The sequence below is a fragment of the Microtus pennsylvanicus genome, chromosome 13 (genome assembly GCF_037038515.1).
Source record: "Microtus pennsylvanicus isolate mMicPen1 chromosome 13, mMicPen1.hap1, whole genome shotgun sequence".
Lineage (NCBI taxonomy): Eukaryota > Metazoa > Chordata > Mammalia > Rodentia > Cricetidae > Microtus > Microtus pennsylvanicus.
In genome coordinates this window covers 44,715,333-44,738,095 of record NC_134591.1, presented here as the reverse complement: position 1 = coordinate 44,738,095, position 22,763 = coordinate 44,715,333, and the positions used below count along the sequence as shown (strand labels likewise).

Genomic DNA, 22,763 nt, shown 5'->3' with positions numbered 1-22,763 from the left:
GCCCTTCCCTCCCAAGGACCACTTCACTAAATATTCGAAAAGCAAATTATTATTTGTGAGATCAGCCTCTCACAACAGAGAAGTCATCCATTGGCTTGGAATTTCCCGTCCCACTGTGCAAATTAAAAAAGACTGGACTACAGTATTTCATTGTTAGATTTCTCCTCGGGATTCCTTAGAAACCCAACCAGTAAGCGCGTTTTGCTATGCACACGTCTGTGTCTTGCAGGCATGCACTTTGGAGAAGCTCTGGACCTTTTCTTCCCCCTCGCATCCGCACGTCTTCACTCAGGCATGAGGCAATCAACTAACGCAAGCTCCAAGAAAACCATGCTTGGAGCCTGTTATTGCACAATTGATGAGGTAATCCTAGGGAACCGGAACACAAGTCACTACAATGACTTAAGTGTAGCGCTTCTTTCCGTTAAATCTGTTGGTTTCTGTCTTGGGTCGAGTATGTCTTTCCGTTCTACAACCTAACAAGTCAACATTTCCCGACTTTCCCTCCTGGTACTAGAAGAGTCCATCAGTGAACAACATCCCAACTAAGTATACACCCAAACTAAACTCCAGGCCGTCCATCCGTTAGGTCCAAGACAAAAGGTAAGCGCAGACACAATGGGGCGCAGAGGGGACGGACGGCCACTTCCAGGATGCAGCGCGGCCCCAGCACCCGCCGCTAATCAGAATATTGGGGTGCGCGAGGCAGGCTGGGCTTTGTAGTTGGGAGGCGCGCGGCGGCCATGCCCTCCCCACCCCCACTCCCGCCACCCGCGGGCGAGGCGGAGCCGTGCGTCACGTGGGCCGCTCCCGCCGCCGCGGTCTTTCTCTGTCTCAGCTAAGGCAGCCATCTTGCTCTTGCCGCGTGCTGGTGTTGGAGGACCCTCCCCGCTGCAGGTGAGACCCCCGGCGGGCCCGCCACCCCACGGCCTCCGGCCGCTGCGCACGGTCTCCCCCCCGCCCTCCCCTTCCGACACCCGCCGTCCGCTCTGGCTGCCACTTCCGCCGTGGCGCGGCGAGTGGGGGCGGAGGCGGCCGGCCCGGCCTGTCGGTTACGGGCGGCGCAGCTGGGGGTCGGCACCTGAGGGAAGGTCCCCAGCACCATCGCCCGCTCTGGAGGGCCCGGGCCCGGGCTCTGGCCTCGCGGGTCCAGTCCCAGGAGGGTCGAGCCCTCCTCCTGCCGTCACTCATTATTCACAACAACAATGTCAGACGCTTTGAGCTTTGTACAGCTTGTCTGTTATCATCTCATTTGCTCCTTCCAATCTACGGATAGGGAAACTGAGGTTAGCACCCGGCCCCCAACCTCTCGGGCCCGAACTGGGTTGCAGCGCTCTTCACTTTCTAATGGAAGTGTTTGTTTACAAGTCTACCTTGGTTTTGAGACAGCCCATCCTTATAACCTCATTACGCTGATGATTGATCGCCAGGCACAGTGTTACACAGTTGGTGAATGGCGGTTTCAACTTCCGTTCCCACGTTCTTTCATTATATCATCAGTGGTCCTCTGGAAGAGTGGTAACATTAGTTACCAACTATTAAGTATCTGACGTTAACTTGATAATCTAAGCTTTATCTTTCAACTCAGTAAAGTACGTGGTGGGTTTACTTTTCGTAATGCAGGAGAAACAAATGAGTTCAAAGAAGTTAAATAGCTTTCCGAAGCCCTGAGTGGTAAAACCTTGGGCTTTCTGATGCCACAGCTTTTGCTACTGTTAGAGAACTCTCACATCAAAAGTCCTGGCTCAAAGCACAGATTATTTTTGTGTAAACATGCATGGGAAAGTACCTGGATGCTTAGAACTTGGGCGTTCAATAAATATTGATTCATCTCATACTCTTTCGGAAGTCCGTGCGAAAAGTGTGAAAAGGATTCTTGGAGACTCAGCTCAGTGATCATGTGGCCCTGGGAAGTCACTTCTCCCTTTGGGACACAGAAGGGAACTTTCCAGGCCTTCATTTTCTGTTAAACTAAAAAGAAGGCTAAGTGTTTTTGTTAATTTATGCCCTGCTGCACTAACAGATCTTTGAGATGACATCACACATTAAGCAAGAATGACAGGTACATTAAAGATATCAAGTAGAGGCTGAACCCGGTGACTGGTGAGGTCTCAGATGAGTCTGAATCTCTTCCTACTTGAGTCCTACACGGCCCAGCAACTTAGAGACAAAAGGCCACATTTCTCCCTCTGCTGTTTTTAAGCTCCCAGGCTCCCTAAGATTTCCCTCTTTTTTTCCGACATACTCCTTAGAATAAGATTTCTTGATTCTGTTATCCTGGCCACCTGGAATGGAATCATTCTTTCATCCACAACATAAGAAAAGAATTTTGTCTTTGCTTCTGCTTCAAACAAATCTGGACTCTTTGTCTTGTCTTTCCATCTCTCTTCTTTGGGATTGTTACTCAAAATGCAGAATAGTCCCAAAGGGCTTGTCCTGTGTTTAGTTCTAATGTTTTCTCTTGACCTCCTTTCTGCAAGAAATTCCTTAAGTTCTTCGTTATTTCACTGTACCTTCATGGCTGTAGTCCTGTGAGGAAAATAAACGTTAGTTCTTTTGTGAATATTTGAATACAAGATTGAGGTTCATATCTGCAAGTTTTAAGTCATGACACATCTAAGACTTATTTGGATTCTCCACACAACTCCTCCCATACAAGAGTTGTAGCTGCGGGACCATCGTGATAGAGTGTTGAGCAAATTGAAAAGCCATAGGTTCTAATTTTTATTTGGGAAATGGATTCAGCCTTACAGCAGTGATATGTACAGGTCAGTTCCCTAAGTTCAATGCCAGCTCAGAATGGTTAGTACTTTACAGGATCTTTGATTCTTTTTTTTCTTTTTCAAATGTAAAAAAAAATGGTATCCTCATCTGAATGTTGTAATTACAAGGTTAGAAAATTAGCAAAAAAAAAAAAAAAGTTTAGTGATACCCTATTCCCTTATTCCCTCCCTCATATCTCAGTAATGATCTGGAGAGCCACAGAACAAGTCAAACAGGACTGTTGAATTAGAGTATATTTGATTCTAGTGTAAAATGTTTTCTTTAGCAGGAGAGTCACTGACCAGACTAGAATTTATGATTTTATAATATCCTTAGAATTTTCAAAAGTCAAAATTTGCTATAAAAACTTATTTTTTCTCTCCCCACCAACTCAGTATTAATGTAGCCAAGATACATTTCTGTCACATTGTGCAGTGAAACAGTTTACCCTATATGCAATAATATCTTGTTAAGTGTGACAAACTCTATCCCTGCAAGGCCTAGAGTGAACTCGGGGGCTGCTGAATCAGGGAGCGTTTGAAAATCTGGTAGTTTCCCATTATTAACACATCTGACCTTGAATAGAGGACGTGACTTGCTTGTATTTTGACGGCCCATTGTTAATTTCTTCTTTGTCTAGCCTTTTTTCTTTGTGTCATATTATTTATCCTTTATAAGAAATACAGAATGTGATTCCAGAGAAAACAGTCTACTTAAAGGTTTTGCTAATAACATTTGGTAACTGTTCTCTGCTTTGAAAGTCTTTGGAAGAAAAAGCCTGCTGCCTACAGAGATTTCATAATTGGTTAGGTTTTTCTGAATGCCAGAAGACTGAGTCATGTTTTAAGAAAGGATCTTTAAATAGGCAACGTTGAATCCCATTCATTTGCCATTTGTATATTTGACTCCCGTGTGATGTTTAATTTTTTTTTTAAATTGGTATGTGAAGCTAGAACAGGTTGTCACTATTACTAATATAGATAGTATTATAAGACCATGATGTTAATGCATATTACAAGCTCAGTGAAGCAAAAGGTATTGTTTATATAAATAAGTCTTTAACTTTGGTAAAACTAAATTTAACAAATCTATTTTCCCCCCCTAGATTTACCAAGAGCATGAATCAAGAAAAGTTAGCCAAACTTCAAGCTCAGGTCCGGATAGGGGGCAAGGTGAGTGTGGTGTAAGACAAACCGGTAGGAGAACGTATGATTGCGAGGTAGAATTACTACTTTGTATTGGTGGTCGTTGAGTTCAGAATATTGTCAGTGATTAAAATCAGGCCACTTCCTGTTTGATAATAATTTGTCTAGTTCTAAAACATGTGACCAGAGGACTTTCTCTCTGGTGGCAGTGAAAATAGACCCCTTTGTTTGAGTCCCCACATTGTAATTTTGGTATGTGTGTGGGATTTGCGCGTGTGCAAGTGCACATGCATGTGGAGGCCCAGGGGTGACGTGGGACGAGGTCGTCCTCATTTGTTCTCCCTCTTACATAGCAAGGCAGAATCTCTTGCCAGCTGCTTCCAAGGGTTCCACTTCCCACATGCAGGGATTATAGGGGCCACCACACCCGCCTGGCTTTGGTGGGCTCTGGGGATCCAAACTGGCCCTCATGCTTGTGCTTTACCCATTGAGCCAATCTCCCAGCCCTGAATCCCAGATTTCAACACCTGCTTATGTGACATGAGTAAGTTACCTCGTCTTCGTAAGATTTTCATCCGCAAAATAGAAATAATTATTTAAAATGCTTCTAAAAATTAGAACATTGACTAGGCGGTGGTAATACACACCTTTAATTCGAGGCAGAGGCAGGTGGCTCTCTGAGTTTGAGGACAGCCTGGTCTACAGAGTAAGTTCCAGGACAACCAGGGCTACATAGTGAGACCCTGTCTCGAAAAACTTAATAAATAAATAGATAAGTAGAGCATTGTTTATAAGCACCTAATGGTATCTGACACAAGGTAAGTGGTAAGCAAATGTAAATGGTAGCTATTATGCCTCTTTTGTAGGGAATGATAGATGTTAGGGTTACCTTATCCTGGTTAAATGTAACTTCCATGTGATTAAGTGCATAACTGGGAATGTTTAAAGTGAATATACATTTTGTGGATTGCCAGATTTTCCTTCCAAATGCCTACTTTTTCTTCCATGCCATTGAACATGAACATAAGTTTACTATTCCACATACTTTAAAGCCTCAGGAGGTTGTAAACCCCAAAACCTTGATTTCCCTTCAGTTGTGGCCTGAGACTCAAGAAGACTACTGTACCCTCATCTTTGCCCAGTACAATGTTTGCAAAAGAGAGAAAGAACAATACTTCATTTGTGGATCACTATGGAGAAAGGGCAGATAGGAGGCTATTAATAGGTGTTACCATGCGTCCCATTGAGCATAACCACAGCTCTTGGGTAGAGGCAGTCGAGGGAGAAAGAAGTGACCAGTACTTTCTTCTGATGGTGATAAAATTAGATGATGTGAAGTCATATTAACACACTGTTAGCTGTAATGCTCACATTGTAACATATGCAAAATTAGAGGTTTGTAACAACTAGATAGGTCTGGAAGGGCCTGATGCCCACCTATCACAATTACTTTTATTATTTAGTGGGTGGTTTATGCATGTGTGTATGCTTACAGACACATGTATTTGTGGGGGCCAGAGGTGAGCATCATATATCTTCTATGCCTCACTACCCTATTTTTTTATAGTTATTTTGTGTGTGGACATACATATGTGCACATGAATACATGCATGACTGCAAACGTGTAACACACACGTAGAGATCTGAGGACAACTTGCAGGAATCAGTTCACTCCTTTTACCATGTGAGTTCTGGGGATTGAACTAAGGTTATTAGGTTTGATCATAAGCACTTTAAGCTACTGAGCCATCTCACCAGCCCCACTGCATTTTTTGAGATGGTTTCTCAGTGAGCCTGAAACTTCCTGATTCCGCTAGACTGGCTAGCCAGTGAGCCTCCAGAATCTTCTTTTCTCTCCCTTCCAAGGATTGCAGTTGTGACTGCCATCCCCAGTTTTGGTTGTCCATACTCAGTTCCTTATGCTTGACATAAGAGCTTGATCTGAGTCATATCCCCAGTCCCATAATTATGTATTTTTAATGTAGTGATTGGTACATGCATTAATTTATCTACTGTTAACTGAATACTTAATTTATACCAGGTATAGCAAATAAACAAGATTTCTTGCTTTTGACATTGACATAGCTCAACATGGAAGAAAGTCATGCTCACAGTTACAATGAAGATTATCAAGTATTGTAATGAAGAACAAAGTGTTTTACTTAGGAAAGTCATGCTGGGATTTAAAGGATAAATAAGAATTCATCACTAGACCAGGTGAAAGGGGTAGAGGGGGTAGGCTAAAATGGGGATTGTCATTTGCATATGTGCAAAGGCCCATGGAGTGCTGAGAAAATATGGAGCTTTATAATGGCTGGCTTTAGTTGGGACAGCTAGTTTAGAGTATATAATGGATAGAAAATGGTAGGGATGAGATGAGCAAGTACTTTGGGCTTCATCATACTTTTTATATGCGATTCTAAGGAGCTCAGGATATTATTCATCCGCAGTGGACAACTATTGACTATGCAGAGAAAGCCTGTCTTCAAAAAACAACAAAAAAAGGACAAAATGAGAGCTGTTTTAGAAATGGAAGCAGTGTGGAAAATGGGATCAACTGGAGAACAGTCTAGATGCTATTGTACAACATGGGACACAAGTTTAGAGGCTGGACAGGCATGATTTAATGACAGATGGGATGTGGGGAGATGAAGGGCAGAGAGAAGAATTGAAGGTCTTTCCCAGGCTTTGATTTTAGAATTTGAGACTGTGTCTTTTATCAACTATAAAATCTAGGAGATGAAAGAAGATTGTTGGACTGATAAGTGTGTAGACATGTTGATTTTTTTTTGTTTTTGTTTTTCGAGACAGGGTTTTTCTGTGGCTTTGGAGCCTGTCCTGGAACTAGCTCTATAGACCAGGCTGGTCTCGAACTCACAGAGATTCGCCTACCTCTGCCTCCCGAGTGCTGGGATTAAAGGCGTGCGCCACCATTGCCCAGCTGTTGAATTTTTTTTTTTGAAAGGGTTCTCTACATGGACTGAGAATTGTTTATTATTTTTAGATTTAAAAATTTAGAGATTTGCACTCCCTTTTTGCCCAGGTTGGTTTAAGTGATGCTCCCGCCTTAGGGTCCTGCATATCAGAAACTACTAGAGGATTTAGTACCAGGTTCAGCCCTCAAAATATTTTTTTTTTTGGTTTTTCCCAGTTTTTTTTTAAAATATTTATTTATTTATTATGTATACAATATTCTGTCTGTGTGTATGTCTGCAGGCCAGAAGAGGGCACCAGACCTCATTCCAGATGGTTGTGAGCCACCATGTGGTTGCCGGGAATTGAACTCAGGACCTTTGGAAGAGCAGGCAATGCTCTTAACCACTGAGCCATCTCTCCAGCCCCCTGTTTTGTTTTGGTTTTTTTAATGAATTTTTTTGAGACAGAGTCTCACTCTGAAGTCTAGGAATTTGGTATGTTGACTAGACTGGCCTCAAACTTTTAAGTAATCCTCTCTGTCTTTTTGCATGCTGGGATTACAGGTGTATGTATACTACTTATGTAGTAGCTTGGTTGAATTACCTGAAGACCTTTCTTTCAATAGAGCAGCTCTGCCTAGTGGCACACTCTGTAATCACAGCACAGGGCAGGCAGAAGCAGGGTTGCCTCGCTGTCTAGCTCAACACTGCTCAAACAAAACTACAGAGCAAGCAGCTAAGCTATTCCTGAGTCAGGAATGCTTCCCAAATAAATGGCCATCTGTGTAAAGTGTTCTGTTAGCAACTGGATGTTATCAGAACCTTTGCAACTTTTTTCTCCCACTGAGATTGCTAAGGCAGGAAACCCTGGCCTTTCTTCTGTAAGGCTGAGTCCCTGGGGGCTACTGCAGGAACTACCAAGAGATTAAAGACCCCATTTGTTTATCACTCTTAGTTCAGAAAGAGCTAGCATCAGAACTTATGCTTTTGGTAGTATTTCAGCTCTGATGTTGGTTACATGTTTATAAATTGGCTCAGAAATTTAATACATAATTTTAAATAGTTTTTAATGGAAAATGTATTTTATTCTTTTTAAAATTTTATATGTGTCTATGTGTCTCTGTGTCTGTTGATGTCATCAGGAGCCAGAAAAGGGCATTGGATCCCCTGAAGCTGTAGTTCTAGGCACTTGTGAGTTGCCTGACATGGGTGCTAGGATTTGAGCTACCATCCTCTAGAAGAGCAACAAGTGTGATTACCCATCGAGCCATATCGCCATCCCTGTATATCTAATTATCAATAGAGAAATGAACTTTTCTTGACTTAGTACATAGTATTATTTTTAACTTCAGGCCAAAATCCTAAGACTCATTGTCATGCCCTACATCTAACCCATCAAGGTCACTTTGTCTCTTGTGACAGTCTGACCTGTAACCATTTCTCATCTCTCACCATACTTGTACACCAGCCCCCTCATTGGTCACATAGCCTCCATGTTCAGTTTCTCTATAGCAAACTTAGATGAAAATAAACAAGTCAGATGAGGTCTCTGTTAATAGCTTTCTATTAGGATACAATTAAACACCTGCCCGTGAGATCCTAATCTATGTGATGTGACCCTTGTATGTCTGTCTGCTTCACTTACCTCTTCCTTCCTCATTGTTGACTCTGCTCTGGCTGCACTGGCCCCTCTGTCCAGAAGACAAGCTCAGTCTTGTCTCATCCTGCTTGGATTACTCTTCCCTGGTCGGGGGTCTCATTTCTAGTAAAATTATGCTTTGCTCTTTCACCATTCTAGTTTTGTTCTGTGGGTTTTTTTTTTCATACCCTTACCCTGTTTGAAGTGATTTAAGTACTTGATGACACTTCCCTTTTATTGTAATATAAGAACTTAAGTAAAATCTTGGTTTTTTTCATTCTTGGATTCTCAGACTCTGGAATACTCACACAGTAGGGATTTAATTCTCAATATATAATAGCTTCTAAGATTTTGGATCATCTTTAGACTTTATTGGCAGGGACTGACAGGAATTCTATGAAAGCATACAGTGCTTTAAAGTTGTTATAAAGCACACAAGACCATCGTCTTAAGAGTTTTAAGTTGAGTTCTGTTAACAAATATTTTGCCGGGCAGTGGGGGGCACATGCCTTTAACCCCAGCACTCTGGAGTCAGAGGCAGGTGGATCTCTGAATTCAAGGCTAGCCTGGTCTACAAAGTGAGTTCCAGGAACAGCCAAAGCTACAGAGAAACCCTGTCTCAAAGAACCAAAAATAAAACCCGAATAATATTTTGAAACATAATGTATTGAAATGATAAAATAAGAATAAGAACTGACTACAGCCGCCCTTCAGGTGTTGGCTGAATATCACAACTCCATGCTCTTGTTAATCACTGGTGCTGGTTAGTTTTTCCAATGTGGATTTTAGATTGTGAACCAGGAGGATGTGATTACTCTTGCCAGTTGCTATGCATATTGACACCTCTGTCTGATTATTTTCCAGGGTACAGCTCGCAGAAAGAAGAAGGTGGTGCATAGGACAGCTACTGCTGATGACAAGAAGCTTCAGAGTTCTCTAAAGAAACTGGCTGTGAACAATATAGCTGGTATTGAAGAGGTATGAACACTTTGGGAGTCCAAATTATAGGGAAATACAATGGCACACACACAGTTCTTTTGACTTTTCCAATTAAAATGCTAGCTTGGAAAAATCTTTATTTCATGCATGTCTTTGAAAGAATATAGTGAGTGAATTTTCTCTGAGGACAAAATGGTTTTAGTAAGTAGTTAGGGATTTTCTTCAGACTTTCAGACTTAAGATATTTGCATGTGTGACAATTATGAAACTATTCTTTTTTTTTTTTTTTTTTTTTTGGATTTTTCGAGACAGGGTTTCTCCGTAGCTTTTGGTTCCTATCCTGGAACTAGCTCTTGTAGACCAGGCTGGCCTCGAACTCACAGAGATCCGCCTGCCTCTGCCTCCCGAGTGCTGGGATTAAAGGCGTGCGCCACCAACGCCCAGCTCAACTATTCTTGAACTTTAATGTAAACTAACATTTTTCTGTTTTGTTTTATACTTTTTTCTATGGGTCACTCTGTATTCTGGACTGGCCTCTAACTTGTGATCTTGCCTCCTTAGTATTTACTTTTTACTCTAAATTCATTTTTCTGTACTCAAAGTCTCTATCCAACAACTTCTAGCTGTAGCTTTATATGGATTTGATTCCCCCCTTTCTTATTTTTATTATTTATTTATTTTGGAATATTTGATACAAGGTTTATCAGTGTGGTCCTGGCTGTCCTGGGGCTCACTCACTATGTAGACCAGGCTGGCATTGAACTCAGAGATCTTCCTGCCTCTGCCTCCCAAGTGCTGGGATTAAAGTTGTACACCACTACGCCTGGTTTGTTTTTATTTTTTTAAAGTATTGTCTCATTGGATAGCTGCCTCTACCACCATAGTGCTGTGATTATACTCAGCTGATTGGATTTATTTGCTCTTTCAAAAATGATAACTTTTTTTCAAAAATGATAACTTTTAAAAGTCTATTATATTAATTATTTTTTTCATTGCTATGGCAAAATGCTTAACAAAAGCATCTTGAAGGAAGGGTTTATTTTGACTTCTCATCTGAGAGTACAGTTCATCATGATGGCGAAGGCCTGGGCAGGAACACGAGGAAGCTGGCATCCAGCTGGAAATCAGAAAGAAGTGAATGTTAATGCTTTGGTCTCTCTCTCTCTCTCTCTCTCTCTCTCTCTCTCTCTCTCTCTCTCTCTCTCGTTTTTTGTTTTGTGTTTGTTTGTTTTTGCTTTTGTTTTTTTTTTGAGACAGGATTTTTCTATGTAATTTAACTATGTAGACCAGACCCGTTTTGAACTCAAGAGATTTCCCTGCCTCTGCTTCCAGAATGCTAGGATTTAAGATGTGTGCCATCCCACCTGGCTATCACTGAGGTTTTCTTTCTTTCTTTCTTTCTTTCTTTCTTTCTTTCTTTCTTTCTTTCTTTCTTTCTTTCTTTTTTTCCCTCTCTTTCTACTTTTTCAAGACAGTTTTTCTGTGTAGCCTTGACTATCCTGGAACTCACAGAGATCTGCCTGCCTCTGCCTCCAGAGTGCTGGGATTAAAGGTGTGCATCACTGCTTGTACACTGTATTCTTAATGGATAATTACTGATAATAGAGTCCTAGAGACAAGGCATGAAGTGACAGAGTGCCCCACCATGCATACACATGCAAATGAGCAAATTAACCTCCTTTAAATCTACTGTCACAATTAGTATTGATAAGATAGAAAATATAAGACATGCATTTTTTTTCTCCTTTCAGCTTGAGGTGACAGAATTCTTACTTAGATAAAAATTAGGCTGTGATTTGCATGTCTAATTTCAATTTTTTTCTGAGCCGTTAAAAGATTTTATATATTATCTTTTAAAATATCTATTTATCATGGTGAGGGCCGGTGTTGTGTGGAGATTAAAGGAAAAATTTTGAAAGTTGGTTATGATTTACTGTGTGGGTCCCAGGAGTCTTACTCAGGCCGTTGGGCTTAGCAGCAAGCACCTTTACCTGCTTTGCCATCTCACTGGCCCCAAAGCTTTTATATATTTGCATTGACCTAAAACTTCAGACAGGCCAGGTCTGGTGACACATGCCTTTAATCTCAGCACTGGTGGGTTGGGGAGGGCAGAGACAAGCAGAGTTCAAGACCAGCCTGGTCAGTAGAGCAAGTCGAAGGACAGGACTACACAGAAAAACCCTGTCTGGGGTGAGGAGTGATGGGTTTCAAACAGATACTCTCGATCATGTATATATTAAGAGAACAAAGACACTTCAAAACCTAAGTTCCTTCAGACTTCTCTTGGAGGATATAGCTCAGTGTTGAAGTACTTGCCAGCATGCCTGAGTCCCTGGTTTAATACTAACAATACCAAAAATAAATGCATAAGATTCAAAACTTAGGCCCATTTAATCTTTCCATGCTCTCTCTGCAGTGATTCTCAAGTCTCAGGTGTAGGAGTGCATTGTAGATGTAACCATTGGGACTGTGCTATTTTGATTGGTTGTGGTTTTCTGTAATGGCCTTCCTGTGCTGCAAAGAGATGTTTCCATGATGGAAGATGAGGACGAACATGGCAGGAATCTGGAGGCAGGAACTGATGCAGAGGCCATGGAGGGGTGCTGCTTACTGGCTTGTTCCCCTCATGGCTTGCTCGATCTGTTTTCTTATAGAACCCAGGATCACCAGCCCAGGGATGGTACCATCCATAATGAACTGGGTCCTCCACCATTGATCAGTAATTGAGAAAATGCCTTCCAGCTGGATCTCATGGAGGTGTTTACTCAGCTGACACAGAACCAGGCAGTGTGCCATGACTTTGTGGAAGCTATCCTCCTCTATCATTTTCTGTCTTGTTCCTTTGAGACAGGACATCTTATTGAACCTGGCGCTAGGCTGGCAGCCCACAGGTTACAGTTACCAGTACAGTCATGCCCAGCTTTTTATATGGGTCTTGGGGATTTGAACTCAGGTCTTCATGCTTACAATGGCAAGTGATCTTACTCACCTAACCATCTTTCCAGCTCCTGTGGCCCTTCAAATTACAGTTTATTAAAATAAATGTTTCATAGTGAAATAAGGACATAATAATTTGATTTTTGTTTTGAGGTATTGGAAATTCAACCCAGGGCTAGGCAAGCACTCTATTACTGATCCCTAGTTAGTAATTGTTGATCTCTTTAAACTGCTATAAAACTTGTAATGCTGTGCTGAGGTCATGAGTCTGTTGTAACTGAAATTGTCACACTAAAGAGCTTAATGGTAGTCAACACTCCGTGCATTTGTACTGTGTACTAACCATTTTCCCAGAGGTGGTGCAGAAAGTGTTATTCATAGCCTCTGTCATTTCTAACTTATAATCTTGTTGGAAACTGTTAGACGGCTAGCCATATAAGTATGTATCATTATTCCCTCTCAGCTTCCTAGCTCCTGCTGAGTTAATAGTTACAGATGAAGGCGGTAGTGCTTGCAGCATTCCACCAGCCTGTGGGTCACAGATGACAAGGACTGGAATTCTAGGTTTGAACTAAGAAATGTTAAAAACATGAGTTCATACTATGATAAGCTAGCTAGCTTTTGATCTTTTCAGTTGTATTTTCTTATTTTTAACCTTTTCCTCTCCTCTGTGCCTTCCACATACTCCCCCCCACCACCTAGAAAGAAAGTAAACCCGTCTTCTGGCCTGGGTTATACAGCACCTACCGTGGATAATTCAGTGTCGGTGACATCATGGATAAAAGAAATTTCCTTAGTGTTTCCAAGGATACTGCCATTTCTTATTCTTTCAGATCTTCATGTAGACGTGATTTCTTCAAAGAAGTCTTTCTGGTAGCAATCAGACTTTTTTTCTGTTTTGTTTTGTTTTTGTTTTTCGAGACATGGTTTCTCTTTAGCTTTTTGGAGCCTATCCTGCAACTCGCTTTGTAGACCAGGCTGGCCTCAAACTCAGAGATCTGCCGGTCTCTGCCTTCCAAGTGCTGGGATTAGAGGTGTGCACCACCTCCACCCAGCTACAATCAAACATTTATAGAAAGAAAAGTTACATATTCTCTCTCTTTCTGCCTCCCTCTCTTTACCCCTCCCGCATGAGTGTGTGTGTATATGTGGACATGCATTCATACTGTGGGAGTCAAATTCAGGACTTCATGCATACTAGCTAAGTATTCCATCACTCTTAGCTCTTACATACTTAAACTATGTTATTAATTCCTTTTGTTGATATTGTCATTCTAGTTCTTTCTTTAAAAAAAAAAAAAACAAGATCTTGCTATGAAGAATAGGTTGTCCTCAAATTCACAGTCTTCTTCCTTAACTTTCCAAGTGTTGAGCTGAGATTAAAACAACACAACACTCGCCAGGCGGTGGTGGCGCACGTCTTTAATCCCAGCACTCGGGAGGCAGAGGCAGGCGGATCTCAGTGAGTTCGAGGCCAGCCTGGTCTACAAGAGCTAGTTCCAGGACAGACTACAAAGCTACAGAGAAACCCTGTCTTGAAAAAAACAAAAACAAAACAAACAAGCAAACAAAAAACCCCACACACCACCACTCCCACTTAGTCCTAGTTTCTTGAGGAGTCACAGCCCCAGAACTACACAGAGAATTAGTGCTGCTGCGTGCACACTCTCACCACCTCACCACTTCCTGTCCATTTCCAGCATTATCTGCTTGTCTTCGCAAACTCTATGTATAAGAAAATATACATGAAATAATTAATTATATAAAGTAGCAATTGTGAAGTTTTCAACAAGATGAAAAAGTTTTACTTTTTTTTCTCTTTCTGAAGTTGATCTTTTTAGTAGCAAGACATTTGCTTACATAACTTTTGCAAATTAAATTAGAAGTATGTAGAATACTATATATACCATGACTTACTCATGTAGTTTTGTATTAAATACAGCTTCTTGTGAGGGGAAGGAAAAAAAGCTCTATAGCATTACATGCATGCATGAAAGCATGTAATGGGCTGGTCGTGGAGACCCTTGCCTTTAATCAGGCATGCACGAGGCAGAGTTAGGTGAGTTTGAGACCAGCCTGGTATACATAGTGAGTTCCAGGCTAGCCAAGGCTACATAGTGACACTTTGACTTTAACAAAACAAATCATATAATGATTTTCAGAAACACTATGACCAGAGAGTCTACCTAGAGTCTGTCTTAGAATAAGAGAAATTCATTAATTACAAGTTTGAGGCCTGCAAGATGGCTGTCCTTTGTATGTATACATTGCATGACTTAAACACATATAAAATGTGTATGAGTTGCTTTGTGAATACTCCTGACTAAAAAAGCAGGAGAACCGATCATTTGATCCTTTGATTTCATCCTTTGATTATTTCTCACAGCTGTGCCCAGGAGCCTTATGCCATTTGCTTAGTAGGGTGGAAGGAAATCGCAACAGAAATGAAATATTCTGGCCTTTATTTTCTAGTATTGCATTCTCTATTTTCTTTTTCTTTTTTTCTTTTCTTTTTTTTTTGGGGGGGGGGGTGGTTTCGAGACAGGGTTTCTCTGTGGTTTTGGAGCCTGTCCTGGAACTAGCTCTTGTAGACCAGGCTGGTCTCGAACTCACAGAGATCCGCCTGCCTCTGCCTCCCAAGTGCTGGGATTAAAGGCGTGCGCCACCACTGCCCGGCCTGCATTCTCTATTTTCTAAGATTAATTTTCCACTCTTCTGGACCTTTCTATTCAAGCAGCTGCTTCCTTTATTCCACCCTATTTAAAACAATCATGAATAAATTTACCCATGGTCTGAAATAGAACTCCTCTCACTTGTCACCCTCAAGTGTGACAGCATTGTACTGAGGAAACATGTATCAGGATGTACACTACGACTCAGTCTGCAACCTCTGGGAGAGGAGCCCAGACAGAAAGAAAATCCAAAGGATATGATCATTCATATATATAGTCATTCTCCACATATCTGTAATGTTGTTTCTTTTCCATTTGACCTATATTCTGAGGCAAATGTTTGACAAGCTTGCTTAGAATTAGAGTTTTATATAAACAAATGAATGTTTTAAGCATAAGGATGGCACAGTAGGAAGGAAACCAAACAGTAAGTTGAGAAACTCTAGTTCATTTCAAGTACTTAGTTCATACTTAACCAGCTGTCCTGGGAGCTGGGTGGTGGTGGCGCAGGCCTTTAATCCCAGCACTCGGGAGGCAGAGGCGGGTGGATCTCTGTGAGTTCAAGGCCAGCCTGGTCTACAAAAGCTAGTTCCAGGACAGGAACCAAAAGCTACAGAGAAACCCTGTCTCAAAAAACCAAAAAAAAAAAAAAAAAAAGATCTCCTCAGATGCGACTGTATCTAGTGCAGTGCCAAAAAAAGGAAGGGCATAAGATTAAAGCCTTTTTTTTTTCTTTTTTTGAGATAGGGTTTCCGTGTGTAGCCCTGATGTCCTGGGAACTAACTCTGTAAACCAGGCTAGCCTTGAACTCACAGAGAGACACTCCCTGCCCCCCCCCACCTCTGCCTCCAGGGACAAGCGTAGTAGTTCTGTGCCTCTGAAGTAGTTAAGTGTCACTCTCCTGACCTTATATAATAAGTAGTTATCACCAAGGTGACTTTTATAGTGGAATCAATCACATGGTGGAATATTTACACATTTAACTTGTGTAAATGAGATCAAACCAAACCAAAAAATTTAGAAAGGAAATACATAAGAGAGAAATAACAATGTAAATAGCAGATCCAATTGGTAAAAGCTAAAGAAATAATGGCAGGATGATGTTAAAGGCCTCCTGGTTATTAACAAAGCATTTCCTGGAGGGTGAGTTACTGGGAGAGCTTTGTTGACAGAAATTAGTGAAGGTGGTGAGAAGGTATATTTAAGAATTAAAGAAAATTGTCAAGCCTGTAGGCACAGGTCTGTAGTCCCAGATACTTAAAAGATTGAGGCTGGAGGATCACAGATTCAAGGCCAGCCTGGCAACTCAGTAAGAATCTATCTCAAAGTAAAAAGTAAAGAGGTAGGAATGGATTTAGTTTAGCACCTGGAATACCCAGAGTACCCCAGAACAAAGCATGCAAAACAAACTAGCAACACGCCTGTAGCCCCAGCTACTGGAGGAAATCACAAGACCCTTGTGTCTGATTTAAAAAATAATAATAATTAGTGGTGGGCAAGATACTCTTCAAAAGCCTGATGACCTGCGTAGATCCTCTGACCTCAGCATGTGCACTCCCCAATATGCACATATACAATAATAAAAATATTTTTTAAAAGCCAGGTAGTGGTGGCACATGCCTGAATTCCAGCACTTGGGAGGCAGAGTCAAGCAGCTCTCTTGAGTTACAGGACAGCCAGGGCAACGCAGAGAAACCCTGTCTCAAACAAATAAACAAAAAAGTGGTCATGAACTTCTTCCACCTTGAGGCCTTGGTGACTTTGTTAACAATTCTAGTAATCTTGGCTCCATAGCAAGGATCTTTGTACGCCATATTCACTGCTGAGCTAATTACTGCTGTGGGATTGCTACTGTGTAAAGTGCCATAATTGATAAAAATGTTTTTAAGCTATTTTTATTTGAATCTAGCATGTGAAATTCATTGTTTTCTGTGCCCATACAGGTGAACATGATTAAAGATGATGGAACAGTTATTCATTTCAACAACCCCAAAGTCCAAGCTTCTCTCTCCGCTAACACCTTTGCAATTACTGGTCATGCAGAAGCCAAACCAATCACAGAAATGCTTCCTGGAATACTAAGTCAGCTTGGTGCTGACAGCTTAACAAGCCTTAGAAAGTTAGCTGAGCAGTTCCCACGGCAAGGTATGTATTTCAAGTCAGTACTTTCCCTCTTCCCTGCTTTAATTAGGAAACCTAATAATTTTTAAAACATCCCGTCAGAAACTGAGAATGTAGCACAGTTGACAGATTCCTAGCCTATTATGCATTAAGTTTTTGGTTAGATCCCTAGTAGTAAATAAATTGGGTATAATGGCATATGCTTGTAATTCCAGCAGAAGGATCAGAAGTTCAGGGTTATTCTCAGCTGTTTAGGGAAGTTGAGTCCAGCCTTTGCCAGAGACCCTGTCTCAAAATAAATACATAAATAAATATAAAGTGTCTTTCTTAAACGGAAAGAATTTGCCTCAGTACATACTTTTTATAATTTCTATATCACCACTTGTGTGCTTCATAAACTTATAGTTTGCTTTTTTAACTAATAGTGTGTATTATAGAATATTTAGATACAGTATTGTCAATTGCTACTCTGATTACCATTACAAATATGGTAATCATAAATTCTGAATTTTTAAGTTGATGTTGATTTCATGCATGTCTTGTCTCTCTAACCATCAAAAAGTCTTGTAGTTCAGTGGTCATGTGATCATACTGCATAGCTAGTTACTTAGATCAAATTAGGAAGTCTCGGATATTTTTATATGGAGAATACCTTTGTTCAAGCTTCTCAAATTCTTCATTTTGCATGTAACTTTTACCTTTACTGCACAGTGGAATTAATTTAAGAGTTTTTAATGCTACTTAAGCAAAAACACAGAAATGACTTTTAGATTGACTGTACTTAGTAACCATAGGAGGTTTGGACAGAGAGATGATAAGTATTAGAGGTGTTCTGTGGAGCTCTTTGTTCTCAGCGACTAATATTCATATAAACTTTTTATAGTATTGGATAGTAAAGCACCAAAACCAGAAGACATTGATGAAGAAGATGATGACGTTCCAGGTAAAAGACATTTTGTTAGTGTTAAAATTTGTCTCCAAAAAAAAAAAAAAAAAAGGGGGGGGCTGGAGAGATGGCTCAGTGGTTAAGAGCATTGCCTGCTCTTCCAAAGGTCCTGAGTTCAATTCCCAGCAACCACATGGTAGCTCACAACCATCTGGAATGAGGTCTGGTGCCCTTTTCTGGCCTGCAGACATACACGCAGACTGTATACATAATAAGTAAATAAATAAATATAAAAAAAAAATTTGTCTCCAACCAATAAGACTGTTCTAGTAAAAATGCTTGGTGCCAAGCCTGACAATTTGAATTTCTTCCCTGAGACCCACATTGTGGAAGGAGAGAGCCAACCTGCACAGGTTGTCTCTGATCTTCACACGTACACACACATGCACATAAAACTAAGCAAAAATAATTTGTCTCCTTTCACTTATTGCATAGATGACTTTCAGAATTTTTCTGACTGAATTTCATTTGATTTACAATGATATGGATAGTGTTAGGTTTCTAGTTAGATATTAGCTGGCTTGGAAGACACTGGAGATGGAGCCTTCCCTCATAATCATCAGCCTGTAAAACCAAGGAGTGGAACTTCCGGTCAGAAAATGTCCCCTAAGCCCTATCCCTGTTCATGGGAGAGACATGACATCCTAAACTGCCATTATATAAGCCTGGTTCCAGGAATGCTAACCCTTATAAAAGACTGTTGTATTATCTGATAGAGAACCAAAGACACACAATTGCCTTCTATCAGTGTCAAACCAAATAGGGCTGTCACTTACCTGAACAGAACAAAAAGTCCCTCAAGAAAGGCTGTTGTTGGCCAGTTGGTGGTGGTGCCTGCCTTTAATCCCCAGCACTTGGGAGGCAGAGGCATGCAGATCTCTGTGAGTTCAAGACCAGCCTGTTTTACATAGTGAGTTCCAGCAAGAGCTGTTGTACGGAGAAACTCTGTCTTAAAAAACCAAAGGGGGCAGAAAACAGAAGGGGGGAAGGGGGAGGGAGGAGAAGAGAAGAGAGAAGAAAAGAAAAGCTGTTTGTCCTGGAGGTTTCAGAATAATATACAACCTGCCTAAGTCAGTGGCCCCTCAAGCATTGTCCACACTTACCACACTAACCCCTTGAGTATGTACTCTACTTTATTATAAATGAATGTTTATATGTACTCTACTTTATTATAAATGAATGTCTTTTATGCTGTTTCTTTGTGTTTCTAAGTTCTCTAGACAGAGATCACAAAGACCAGGGAGTCCAGACTGAAATCCCAGTGATAGGATATAACGAATAAGAAAGAATCAGAACTTAGAGTCAGAAAATATTCCATAAAGCTCTGTTGCCTGTATGTATTAAATTGAAATCACTCTTTATTATCAGTATACTTTATTATTGTTGAAATTTTTTTATTGGAGGGCTGGAGAAATGGCTCAGCTATTAAGAGCACTGGCCTCTTCCTGAGGACCTGGGTTCAATTTCCAGCACTCACATGGTGACTCACAGCCATCTGTTACCCCAGTTCTAGGGGATCCAGCACTCCTTTTTGGTCTCCTCAGGTACTGCATGCACATGGTACACAGCCATACATTCAGGCAAAACATCCATACACATAAAATAATAAAATAATTTAAAAAATTGTTGTCATTAAGCTGACATAAAAATATTTCACTTTAGTATTTTTACATACATTTTTAAAGTCCCATTTCCTTAAGATTACTGTTTATAAAAGTCATTATTACTAAAATGCCATTAGTTCATTTCTGCCTTTTCTGTTTTTTAACTAATTCTAGTTGCAACTATTTTGACTCATTTGCATTTTATTTATTGTTTTCTTTTCTTCTTTTTGTCAGATCTTGTAGAAAATTTTGATGAAGCATCGAAAAATGAAGCTAACTAAAATCCTCTGGGTTTTGGAAGCTGGCATGGACTAGATTTAACAATCAGCTCTGTTGTTCCAAAGTTTTACAGACATGGAGAACATCACCTGTTACTAGTTCAGTAATATAAATATTTTGTATATTAATAATGCTGTTTGATCAGCATTTCTCGGTCATTTGATTTTGCATTTTGCACTTCCCAGGATCTATTCTTTTGGTCAAAATATGAAGTATTGATACAGTTTGAGGGTGGTTTTTGCTTTTGGGGGGGAACTTTTGGGTGTGTATGTATATGTATGTGTGTGGGTATGTGTGTACACGGTGGACAGAAAATTGGATAACAGTTATATCTATCCTCTTCCTTCCCCCAATAGAAATAAAACAAATCTTTACATTTGTTACTTTTTTCCCTAATACTGTACAAAATTGATGAAGTGAGTTTCTTTGATTTCAGATCTTAGGATATTCCTACTGTTGGAAGTTTGGTTTTTAAACTTTTGGTTTTAAAGTTAATTTGCTCAGTTAACTTTAATATTTTTATACACTTCTCTGGATTGAAAAATCTTGAAATATTTTACCACCAGATTGCTGCCAGAATCATAAATTGGGTACCTTTGGTGTGGCTGCCTTAGACTCACTTCCTTGTCAGACCCAGAAATGCTCCTTTTATTAGCTTTCTTCCTGCTGCTCCCCGCCCCCTTATTAGTCTTTAAATGGTCTTATCTCCTGCTTAGCTTGAGACAGAAGTTCTCCATATAGAGTTGAGAGAGTGCCTAACCCCTCTTTCTGTCCTCACCTCAAGGGACAGCTCCATCTTCAGTGTTTCATTTCCCTTCACATTTATGGTTTGGTTGATCTCAAACTGAAAGAGCTAGCGTGTGCTTACTAAATAACCATGCCAGGCGTAGCCTGTTTCCTTGCTGTTGTCAGTAGCAGGTGCACAAGTTTCTCTTTTTCAGCAAGGCTGAAACTGGGACTGTCCTTTGGAATGAAAAGAACTTAAGCTATAGACATAGCTCCTAGCATAGATGGGCATTCTCTGAAACGGTACTGGCCACAGGAGAATTTCTTCAGCCACTCTCCTGTTCTTGGCCCTGAACTTACCTCTGGGTAGATCTGATTGATTGTAGCTACTCATAACACCCCCCTGAATGCTGAAAACAATGCTTTGGGGGGAACAGTGGTAAGACACAGTATTTATTCGCTTACCTCCTTTCAGAGGACTTAGAGGTAAGTTACATTCATTCACTCAGGTTTTCCTCTTGCGTTTGATAAAAGCCTGTGTTATGCATATCAGCATTTATTATAGCCAATATTTTAGGATAAGGTTTGAAGAATCTATTATTTCCTGGCCCATCATCAAACTAACTGCCCCTTAACCTTGCAGCATGCCAACTTTTGTTTCAAGCTAGATACCTTTCCTTAGTACTTAAGATGCAAGACCAACAGCATACTAAGAGATCTATAGACATGAAGGCAAAGCTCCTGTGTTCTTTTCACCCAAACATTTTCAATTTATTTTAAAACTTTGTTGATTTTTTTCTGTCATGTTTTATATAATATATGGACTTAACAAAATAAATAACAATAATAAAATAACAGTACAAAAGAGGAGACTACTTCCTCTAGTGCTTCTGTTACTTGTCTTCAGTTCCTTCTTTCCTATTTTTCCTTTACTCTCCATACACAAATGAATTTTCATGTCATTGTTTAAAATAATCTCATCCATTGTTAGGTCAGTGTCTGTACCTACTCTGTAATTACTCCAGAATTTTGTTCCTCTAACTGCCCAAAGGCATACATTGTGGAGCAGAGAGCAGTGAGCACTGTAGTGGGTGAACAGAGAATGTACTGGAAGTGAGGAAATGTGTTTCTGGTCCAGATTCTGACATGTGGCCTTATCCACTCACATCACCAAACTACTCTAAATCTCATCATCAGTCCAGTAAGATATTTCCAAGTGCAGGCGTTTTTTCTGCTCTTGCAGTTCTGTGAATCTCATTTTGGGAATTCTCTAAGAAGGGATTTTGTCATCTGTTAGGGGTATCTTTATTTTCTTGCTGTTTTATGTGTATGGATGTTTGCTTACATGTATGTCTGTGTACCATGCACATTTTTTGGTGCCTAAAGAGGCCAGAAGAGGATGTCTGATACCCTGGGACTGAAGAAAATGACAGGTTTTAAGATAATCTCACAGATCTGCTGTAGAGGACAACTCTAAAAGCCATGGCTTGTTGCTGTATTCAGAACTACAATATGAATTATGCCCAGCTCATAGTACTTTCTAAGCCTCTGTTTCCTCTGTAAAATGAATTTTAAGATTAAGCAGAGGTCTTGAAATCTGCCTGAGTAAGGCGAATATGCATTTCTTCCAAAGCATGGCAGAAAGTTACTTTCTAGGCTGTTAACTGTCCTCAGCGCCACCCTTATGGGTTGCCTTGACACACAGCTTACCTGGGTTAATAAGCCTTATTAGTCTTTGTTGTGATTAATTCCCCCAGTATTTTACTCAGAAGCCAAGCTACCTAAAGTTCATATCTGAGTGTGTCACACCTCTATATTCACTTCAGCATCCATACTGTTGCTATAGTATAGTATAGACTGTCATCCAGATTATAAACATTGATAGATGTCATTTTGTCTCCAACATCTTGCATAGTGCCCCACATTTACTTGAGAACATGACATTTACTGACTACAAAATTATTCATTCAATTCTCAATTTAGTGGAACAGGCATTGTCTGAGTTTTAAAGAGGAACTAAGAATAGAGGAGTTACCAAAGATCAAACTAATCTGTAGAACTAATGTTCTTATATAGA

General features: G+C 40.4%; 1 protein-coding gene across 3 annotated transcripts; it reads left to right on the top strand.

Moving 5' to 3' along the window:
* Positions 1-469: 469 nt before the first annotated feature.
* Btf3l4 (basic transcription factor 3 like 4) lies at positions 470-21,556 on the top strand. 3 transcript variants are annotated; one of them, XM_075946929.1, is made up of 6 exons: positions 470-603; positions 3,869-3,935; positions 9,327-9,440; positions 16,954-17,155; positions 18,015-18,074; positions 19,916-21,556. In XM_075946929.1, exons 2-6 carry the CDS (start codon positions 3,882-3,884, stop codon positions 19,960-19,962), a joined length of 477 nt encoding a protein of 158 aa, XP_075803044.1. In that variant the 5' UTR covers positions 470-603; positions 3,869-3,881; the 3' UTR covers positions 19,963-21,556. The 3 variants fall into 3 exon arrangements, with proteins under 3 accessions (XP_075803044.1, XP_075803046.1, XP_075803045.1); XM_075946931.1 differs by lacking the exon at positions 470-603 and adding an exon at positions 764-897; XM_075946930.1 differs by lacking the exons at positions 470-603; positions 3,869-3,935 and adding an exon at positions 816-897.
* The last annotated feature ends 1,207 nt before the right edge of the window (positions 21,557-22,763 follow it).